This window comes from Aulostomus chinensis, chromosome 5 (assembly GCF_037954235.1).
Source record: "Aulostomus chinensis isolate RoL2024-O1b breed Wild chromosome 5, RoL_Achi_v1.0, whole genome shotgun sequence".
NCBI lineage: Eukaryota > Metazoa > Chordata > Actinopteri > Syngnathiformes > Aulostomidae > Aulostomus > Aulostomus chinensis.
The window spans coordinates 27,446,028-27,456,458 of NC_141324.1; the positions used below are offsets into that span (position 1 = coordinate 27,446,028).

A 10,431-nucleotide genomic window follows, 5' to 3' on the forward strand; every position below is an offset into this window, starting at 1 on the left:
TCAAGTGCCAACACGCCTTTGTACAATTTGAAGGAAAGTACTTGTGTTCCTGTGACCTCTGACCACCAAAACATTCTCAGATCATCCTCGGTGGAAAGTCTGCGACAAATGTAGAGAATCCCCCCTCCCCCCGTTAATCCAGAGGCATCGCATTTACGTGAGGTGACTTTTCAGTTTATCCTTGAGTCCCAACGCACATTTGAGCCACATTGGGAAAATGTCATCAAAAAGCACACGAGAGATATTGTGTTAATGAGAATGTGACGGACAGACGGCTGGAAAACCCCAAAACACAACGCCTCCTACCAGGACTTTCACAGCTGAGACATCATAAAACAGGAGCCAGCGTCACTGTCCTCCACGCAGCTTCCTCCCCTACTGTTAGTTCACCCTGTTTGCCTGCACGTTCATGATGTCAAATGTGAAGCATCAAAAAAAAAAAAGGAAAAAAAAAAAGGAAAAAAAAGCAAGGGGGCAACTCTTCTACTCACAAAGAGACCAGCTTTTTGCGGCAGGTTTATCCTGCTTTAAAAAGCCTCCATAATTCATCCACGCGCAGTGGGAAAAGAGCACGAGATGCATCCGAGCGTACGGAGAGCGCCACTCCTCAAACATGGCCTCCGTTGATCTGGCTCTTCCGGGGCTTTGGATCACCCCTGTGCCGACGAGCCCTTCACCCTTGCCAAGACTACAACAAGCTCCCGGGCCTTGCCAAGAGTACAATGTGCCGGGAAGACGTGCCAAATGTAATCCAGCAATGGCACAACATGCTAAAATGAGTCCAACATGCCGGAGGTTATATGTAACTACTTCACGCTAGAAAATGAGTGGAAAGTGAGGATATAAAAGCTCTAAAAGCCCAGAAACGTAGCTACAGTTTAAAGTTCCCCGGGGATGAGAGAGACACGGAACTGAGAAGAAGTTGATTAAATTGCAAGCGTGCAAACTCTTTCCCTGCAAGTTTTTCTTTTGTAGGTTTTATATTCCACCATAAAACTGGAAACTTCACTGCTGAATCAATTTCCCTGAACTCTGGACGTTTCACTCCTTCACTTCTTAGTCAACAGAGGACGAATCAACTTTTTGTTTCAGTTTATCATTCAATGAATTTAAGTGCATTTGCAGTTTCCGTCGGATTCCAACGAAGTACTCGCAGCAGTCCTCATTTTAGATTCTTGTGCTTTGGGACTGTTGGTTGAACAAAACAAGCAATTCCGAGTTTTGATCTGTTGTGCAGTTTTTTTATATATATTTATGAAGAAATTATCCATGAGTTAGAACATTACTGCGCAGATGAGGAGACTATGAGAGCTATAAACATCAGCCTGTTAGAGGATGGACGGGAAAACAACCTGAGCTGATCAACTGCTTTATCAATAATAAAAACCAAAAAAGAAAAAAGCCAAACCCTGCTGAGTCATATCACCACATAAGAACACGATTGGGTTTCAGGACGATTCACTACAGGGTTTTTTCTTCTTTCAACAGCGCAGACGTGCTGAACAACAGCAATAATGGTGATTTGTTGACATGTTTATATTTTACCCTCGCGCTTGTTAAATCCATTCTTGCTTCTTTGGAGGAAAACAAAACAAACAAAAACAAAAAAAAACTTCCACGATGTGATCCAGTTCACGTGATGGCTACACAGCAGTCCCCTGACCTCAGGATCGGGTTCAAACCCAAAAAATCCAAAGTCGGTCCAGGGAGCCATCAGAGCTGACCGACGCCATCTGACCGCGGCGAGGCGATCTACCGTCTTAGCAGCTCAGATTCTACTGATAGCGCCCAGCTGGTCACACGGTCCTTACCACATCCGATGGTAGCGTCGAGTGTTAAGAGGCCAGTGGTAATCCTGAAATGTTGTGTGACCCTTTAATCCCTCAGGCTACAGAAGTGAAGTCGGATCGACAAGTGTAGTTAAAAACAAACACTGCTGAAACAATCTAATTATCTGCAAGCGATCCTAAGACGAGGAGGATAACCCCCCGAGGCCTCGTACACCTTCTCCTGCCCAGACCCGATCCAGCCCGGGTCAGCGTCACGAACAGAACTAACAGCTGGTGCTGATTTGGAGTCCCCACGTCAGTTGGCGTGAAAGAAAAAGACACTCAAATTTGCAGTACGCGTCAATCAATCGATTCTGACGATAGAGTTCCTTTTTTTGTTTCCTATTAACTGTGCTGCCTTGGGGTGCTCTGGGGGGCGGGGCTAGGGGGGGTGGAGGGTTGGAGGGACAGACCTAAAAACCTCCTGTCTGCAGGCTGCTGCTATCGGCGGCGTGGAGGCATGAAAACTCGACATCACCGAGAGCTCCCGTGTGATTACATGTGCAGTAATAACGGGATTACGTCCCGCTGTGACTACAGAGACTCATCAAGACAAACGCCATGAACACTCTCATTGAACTCTGGTCTTTCTTTGCCATTTGTCCACACGGAGTCAAAGTGATTAAAAAAAACCAAGAACACCAAAATCAGGCTCATGTCCACAGAGCTCAATTACCCAGATTGGCCCAGTGGCAAATGATTCCAGCAGCTGGGATTAGACCATCTCAGCAACACGCCTGACCAAGCGCGGCGAGATGAAGCAAAGCCTTTAGTCTTCCCAGAAGTAGAAGAGATTCCTTGGGTGAGCCGAAGGTCGGCTCTCTGGCCCACTTACTGCTGCTGCTGTGGACTGCTGCCAGCTCTGCAGCCAGGTTATCACCGCCGGCTACCACTCTGTCTTAACTACCCGTCTGACTAGCTGCTGCAGCAGCCTGTGTATGCGTGTGAGCACAACAGATGTAGGTTACATTAGCGTGATTATACAGCTGCTAACCTGATGGCTCAAAAAAAAAAGGGGGGGGGGAGACAAAAGCAGAGACTTTCCTGCGAGATCTGAATAAAGATCTCATCAAACCACTAAGAAGACAGAAACCAGCCCATAATGACGCTCCGGTTACGTGCAAACATTCAAAACAACATCAAACTCCGCTGACTGTTCGTTTTTCCTGCCCACTCCTGGTGGAATTGGTTTTTTACTTGCATGTGGTATTCATGAATCATTGGTAAAGCACCGAGCAGCAACTTCCAGAAGCATGAAGCCAACTCGGACGCCGCAGAGCATCTGGGGTTTGAGCTTTCCAAGCGTTTCATATTGAGTGGGTGGGCTCCACCTCAGTCAGGTACCCGGTTCTGATCCGTCCACTACAGAGTTACAAATACATCGCCGTTTCCCACTGGGACGCCGAGCGGCCAGACTGCAACCCAAAATCAGTGGATTCCAAAAAAGTTCACACTCAAGAAGGACAAAAGGTGAGAATGACACAAAGGGAAATCCGAGCAGGGACGTGATAACGCGCTGAATATGAACTCAGCCTCGTTCAGCAGCCTGAAATTCCTGTGGTGGGCCACTTTTTATCAGTCTGCCTTCCCGCTGTAACACACGGGACAAAGGGGAGGAAGTTCCATTTCTCCCCGGAACTCCAGCCAGACTGGGCGCACGCTGCACGTCCATCACTGCTGCAGCACCTCTGGAGAGGAAGACCAATAAGAGTGAGGGCTGCACAGTTAGATGACCTTTGAGCCTGAGTTTGACCTCTTAGCATACAACGCATGAAGCGCTCCCTGAGCTGGTTGCTGTGGGCAGCGGTGCCGCTGGGCCGCGGCTGGAATGGAGGCAGACGTGTTGGAGTTGACAGATTTTGACGAAGAGTTACATTAAGAGAAATATAACGCAAAAAAGAGCTCAGACTCGGGTTGTAATCTGATGTTGCCTAGAGTTAAATTTCCTAGTGGTTATAATTTCTACTTTTTGGGGTCCTGGACCCCCTGCATACTTTTGACTGACCCTGAGGACCCCTCACACACACACACACGCACACACGCACACACACACACACACACACACACACACACACACCTGATCTAGGAGGTGGGGATGTAATTTGATAAAAACAGCAGAAACTGCATTTTAAACTTTTTTTTTATTTGAGTCGTCTCTCCTTGTAGTAAAGGTGAAATGTCCTCATCTACTTCTTCTTCTTTGTGTAACTGTGCTTGTCTTCTTCTTCTTCTTTGTTTGTTTGTTTGTAACATTAGCTTAAACATTAGCTTAAACACTAGCTTAAACACTAGCTTCATTTCAAGCACTAACCTGAACCTTGCAAGTTACTGAGTTACTTCTGAAGATATTTTATTTTCATGGACCCCTTGCAATTACACCAAGGACCACTAGGGGTCCAGGGGCCCCCAGTTGAGAAACACTGCTCTAAACCAAGCTAACCTTATTCCTCTAAGCTGTAGCAAGAGGGTGTGCATGGATGATAGCGGTCCTGCAGGTGAGAGCTAACACAGCACCCGTTAGCGGGGGGCTCTGTGGTTGAATAATGTATTCAAATACATTTCGTATTATAATCCAAGATGCTAAGCCTAGCAGGGTGTCAACTCAGTCCCCCCCCCCCCCCCCCAACCCTGCATACCACTCCAGCCAGACTCAACTCATTAAACCCAGGTTTAAGTAGTCAGGCCAACAAACAGCATCTCATTGTCGTCTCCGGCTTCACATTCAGCCTGCATCTTTACAAAGACGCTGATTCTCGGATGCTAATGATCGAGATTAGCATCACACAGATGGAGTCAATATCCCTGGCAGGCTAACATGTCACTTCTACAGAACTCCAAGGGAAAAAATCTACCCTGCATGCAGGAGGGGGGGTGGGGATGCAATTTGATAAAAACAGCACATGAGCATATCCAGGCCAACAAATGCTTTTTTTTTTTAAGTAAAATCAATGAAAAACTGATGAGTAGGTGATAAAAGTGCCAATGCAGTCATTTGAAATCCTCTTTGCGTACGTCTGCATGTTTTCAGCTTGTTTGTACCTGCATGAACCCATCACACACGCTGGCGGCGCTGCTCTTGTTCTGCCAGATGGGTTTAGGAGTAACAGCAGCATCTCTACCTGTAAACGAGACCTGACGAGGACTCATCTGGTTCAGTTCTGACGGAGGACAACAACAGCGGGGGCGGCGGCGGCGGCGGTGGCAGCGGCAGCAGCAGCAGCCTTCCCCAGCTCAAGCACAAATCTTTACGGATGAACTCACCCCAATTAAAAACACAAGCTAACAAAGGCAGAACCCTGCATGACACATCTCTCTCTGCAGGCCTCTTTTGCCAACTGTAAACATGAACTAAGTAGCGAGCCGAGCGCCAGGCCAACAACTGTCACCATCCCAACCTGAGCAGGTCGCTGAGTGCAGAAATCTACCTCTGACGCACTTGAACACATCACCAGCTCCCCGACACGCAAGACACTAAAAAAAAATGACAAAAAACTCATTTAAACGATGATAATGATGATGAAGATGATGATGATGACGACGGGAGACTAACAACTTAGCACCCCTCAACAAGCTGATGACCCTGAGGCAGGGAGGCTGAAAGGCTAATCAGATGAGCTAGCGAAGTGCACTCTCTGTGTTCGTGGTACGTCCATGGCGCACCACACTGACCCAGCAGCACGTCCACTTTCTGATGGAAGGAGACAAGCTGCCCACTACGCCGAGGACATAAAAGGCGAGGCGCTCTCGGCTTTATTCATCCTCTCGTGACGTTAATCCGTTCAGGAAGAGTTTTTGTACGAGTCTTCTCGCTTGGATGTTGCGTCGTGTTTTCATACTTGGGAGATCCGAGCCATTCCGCCGGTTACGCGTTGCACCGTCTCTGCTCGCAGCAGCGGTCTGATGTGACGATGCCGAGCTTCACGCCCTGTTGTTACTCGCATAAAAGCACAATTCACAGAAACCTAACCTGTTAAACGTGTTGGTCAACGATCGTTAACGAGCCCATGAGAGTCAGTCAGCAGCCAGCGTGACCACCATCGCTGTTTCATTTCCTCTCCGCTTTATGGCCTCATCATTATTCATTAGAGCAAGTCAAGCCAAGTCATTCTACATGTGCAAGTCACACACGAGGAGCGGAGTGCTGCTCTTCAACTGTAGTTCCAAAACTGCAGCTCAACCAAGCTGGCAATAAAAAAGAAGAAGAAAAAAGTCTGGCAAAAATGAATTTGCAGATATAAAATAGCATCAGCTGATTCACACACGCCAGCCACCAGCCAGTGACGCCTCGGACCAAGACGGAAGTCGACCGTCTGAATTTGTCAGGTGTGGCTGACAAATACGTGTCCGTTAACAGAAGAAACTTCAAACCTCTAAAATAAGCTGATGAAGTCAGCGGCGGCGGCACACCTCCACTACAGCATCAAGCTAGCTGAGGTCGCTGCTACATCCTCCGTCAGGCTGAGTTGAAATCACCTCCACTCTTCAATCCCAACCGCAACAACCTGCTGTCAACGTTGGACGGTCTCCCAGTGACGTCTCGTCTTCTGCCCGGAGCGAAAAGTTTAGGACGTTCAAGACAAATGACGTCACTGCTTCATTTCTGAGTTACTGCCCCGCGTGTGCGTGCAGGCACGTCTGTGACAAAGTGACTCCAAATACCAGGAGTCGCGCACGGCACCGACCTACAGAGCATCAAAGCAGCAGCTGGGGGCGGGTTTTATTGTGGTGATATTTGTGGAGTCAAAATGTGAGTGACTTTTCCTGTCAAGGTTCCTGTTTGGGGGGGGGGGGGGTGGAGGCACAGCTGCTGAGGATCCTCACAGCCTCACAGCCTGCAGGTAGAAGTTGTTATCCAGTCTGGCAGCGGTGACACGGACACTCTCCTCCCCGTGGACAGCAGGAGGAGGGGGAGGCAGCGGTGATGCTGCCTGTCCTGCGGGTGCATCAGAGATGTCAGCGATGGATTGGGGGGGGGGGGGGTGAGTGTGTGTGTGTGTGTGGGGGGGGGGGGGGTGCAGCTCATAATCTCTGCTGCTGTGATCGCTATCCACTCTAAGTTCTTGCGGCCCCCGCGGCGTTAGATGTTTGAGGCGGGCCCAGAAGAGAGGCAGGAAGAAGAAGGAAAGCTGCTACACGTTGAGCCTGGGGACTATCGAGGCGCTCATGGAGGACGGACGCTTCGCAGCTCAACGGGAGGTCAGAGAGCATCAGCCGCCGCGGTGTCGAGGCGGGGTTTCAGGCCCCCGTTTCAAAGAAGACTAGGGGGGGTTGACAGGGGAGGTGGGGCCCTCAAATATGATACTGTTCAAAGTGGAAGGGAATGTGTGTGTATGTGTGTGTGTGTGTGTGTGTTGGGGGGGGCAGTGTAAACTTCAACATGCCTGAGTCTGCACATCATGTGTTTATTGAATGTCATCATCCAGGCTTTTAGAGTCTCTGTGGGAAGGGGGGGGGGGGGGGGGGGGCTGGGGCCCTGTGTGTAGTTTGGTCGGTCCGAGTCTTCCTGAGGTCAACGACTTTGGTTTCTCAATGTTTAGGAAGAAATTATTCGGCTTCTTCTTCTCGCGCACCAGTTGGTTGGAAGCTGTTGCACTTTTTTTTTCTTTTTTTTTTTTAGCCCCAAGTTTAGTCTGGCAGACAGAAAGCGAAGCCTGGCGGATGCTAGTGATTCTTTTCTCCCAGCTACTGTTGTGTGTACGACGTCTTCACGAGCCCGGTTGAGGTGGGGGAACGAGCTGGGCCACCTGAGCGACGGGGAGCGGCGGGAAGATTGTGATGGTGGGACACAGTCCTGCAGGTACAAGCGTCACTACAGCGCCGTTCATACCTAAATAGGTATAAGCGCTTATTTTTAGTCCCTTTGTGTGAATGTGGGTGTCTCATCTTTTGGAAATGTGTTTTAAATCATTTAAATCATTTAGTTGGCGATGACGAGCCGCGCCAAGGACGCATTTGTGTGTCTTTGTGACAGCAAGTGAAGTTTTTTTTTGTCTTGTACAGATCAGAGATGGGCACAGAGGGAGGGGCCGGCGGTGCCCGAACGAGGACCAGGTGGAGGGACTGCGTCTCCAGATTGGTCTGGGGACGCCTCCAGATCAGACCTGGTTCATGTGGCCCAGGTAGGTTCGGGGTTCCCTGCTGGCTGACTTCAGATCAGCGGTAGAGAGCTGACGGATGAAGCAGCGCCTCAGAGCGCTTCACTCACTCATGGGTCATCCGCCGCAGCTCCCGGGAGGCCACACGAGTCGATGGATTTACTGACCGGCAGAAAATAAATGACCCGAATCTACTTTTTTGCTGTTTTGATCTATTTCCAGCACAGCCAGCTTCAGTCGGAACACCACCACCACCACCACCACCACCCACTCCAACTCACCTTGAAATCACCTTGAAACATAACTAATGATTTGATCCTCCTCATCTCTGACAGCCACCGGGCTGGAACTCACATCTGACCTGCGGTGTTCATATCTGGAGGTTGCGATCAGCAGCCAACAGGCAGGAAGCTGGGGGGGGGGGGATATCAGGAGAGAACTTTCAGGTAACTTTGTGGTCACGTGTAAACACCTGAACGTCATGGAGGATGCCTGCACATCTGGTTGGCCCGCTTCTTCACACAACAACACAGGAACCGAAAACACACACACCGTGGCCTTATTTCCTCTCTGAGCATAAATAACAACACACACACACACACACACTCTCACACACAAAAAAAGCCACCAACAAGCAGACGAGGGTTCGATACCGCCATGCAGCATCAATGACACCGGGCTCCCATTTCGGCTCATGCCTGCCCAAACGCTCCCTACACGGGGTGAGACACGTCAACAGCTCGGTGTCTTCCCCTCCACTTGTCTTTACCTTTCATGTCACAATAATGCACGAGGAGAGAGAGAGAGAGAGAGAGAGAGAGAGAGAGAGAGAGAGAGAGAGAGAACCCCACCACTTACCTTCCACATCCAGGCCATCATTATTTCTTCGCACACAATGGTGGACCGCTCGTCTTCGTCAGCCCCTAAACACCGATCACCGTCCCCGCTTCCCCGGACATTGATTCATTGACGCCTCGTACCGAGCGGACGCGGATGCGCTGCGGTTAAACGCGGGGATCCATGAACGTTACAGTGTACCGTTATTCGTCTCCTCTCTCGTTTTTTTTTTTTTTTTTTCCCCCACGGAGCTTGCTGGGACCTGGACCGACGCTGCAGCGCTGCTACTGGCCGGCGGAGACGCAGAGCACCGCCCCCCTCGCTGCCCCCCCCCCCCCCCCTCCTAGCCGGGGTCACGTGACAGCCGCTGGTTTCCTGGCCGCCTGCTCTCATCGATGACATGCAGCGTTTTAACACGAACGTTTTGGGACGTGTTTTCTCTCTCTTTTTCTCACAGGACACGAAATCCTGCAGAAGTAAGACGAGGGAACGAAATCACGATGGGACTCCATGAATAAAAGAATTGTTAAAAGACAGTTTCCTCTTTACCACCTTACTCAGCATGGCAAAGCCTCACGATCATGAATACAAATTTATGACAACCTCAACCGTTTATTTGATTAAAAACGTATGAAGTGAACTTCTGCAAGGAAACAGATTTGAGCTTCGAAAACGACCAGAGCCTGGAACCCCTTCATCCTAAATTCACATATTTCATACTTTCTGGATTATATCATTGTCAATTTCATGCCTTTTTTTTATACATAATAATTGAGTTTTCATCCTAGTTTTTTTTCTCTCCTCTCCCTGGGTTTTTAACTTTTCTACACTAGAAAATAAAGAGGCGTGAAATTGTGTTCAAAACGCTTGTTTGTAAATTCGTTCTTCCATTTACAGAAAAGGAGGAGAGGAGGAAAAGAAACTCAGCGCAGTTCCTGCAGGAACGGGATGAAGGAGTGATGGGTTACAAATGTTTATGCCGCACACTTGCGGTGCTCACTTCCTTGTGAGGCCCTGCTAATTTATCTCATTGCCGCAAGAAAACTGAAGGGAAGTTGTTTCTTGTTTTAAATATGGAGACACAAAATTAACTCAAGGTCTTAATTGTTCATAAAAAAAAAAATACAAAGATAATAATAATCTGGACGTCTCAAATTCATAGGAGCCCTCGTTGAGCCCTGGGTTCAGTCACGTGTTCCTGTACTGACATTTTCACCCTCCCTTTTTTTAAGCGATTTAAGGTTTTTCTTGGTGTTTTTAAGCCACCATCGACGCGCTGGCGCCGCTCTCCTGACCGGAGGAAAACGCCAACGGCCTCTGGCTCTGGTGACAACAGGTCGCTCAAGTAACGCAACGATGAACTGATGGTCCTGAGGTAACGGCATTAACTGCAGTCGCGGCTGCTCTTGGCTTCCGTACTGGTTAAAGATAAATGGCTCGGTTCCGTTTCTTTTCTCGTGATAATGAATGAGATCCAGCGACACCTTCGAAACAAACAAAGTGAATTAAAGCGGAAAAAAGATGAGATTCTTGCTGCTATTTTTTAATCCTGTCAGAATTTTGTAAGATGTTGTCTTATGGGGACAAGATATCAGGGTTTTTGTTTTTTTCATACATGGAAACAAGACCTGTAAATTGCAGAGAAAACATTTCTCAAAAGATAACGTTAT

At 48.7% G+C, this 10,431-nt stretch overlaps 1 protein-coding gene across 1 annotated transcript in view; it reads right to left on the reverse strand.

Moving 5' to 3' along the window:
- Nucleotides 1-9,021, reverse strand: part of st6galnac3 (ST6 (alpha-N-acetyl-neuraminyl-2,3-beta-galactosyl-1,3)-N-acetylgalactosaminide alpha-2,6-sialyltransferase 3) — a 74,849-nt gene extending 65,828 nt beyond the window's left edge. The window contains exon 1 of the mRNA XM_086204342.1: nucleotides 8,783-9,021. Within this exon, the coding sequence (XP_086060468.1) occupies nucleotides 8,783-8,803 (21 nt within the window). The 5' untranslated portion in view covers nucleotides 8,804-9,021. The remainder of the gene's footprint in view (nucleotides 1-8,782) is intronic.
- Between the last annotated feature and the right edge of the window lie 1,410 nt (nucleotides 9,022-10,431).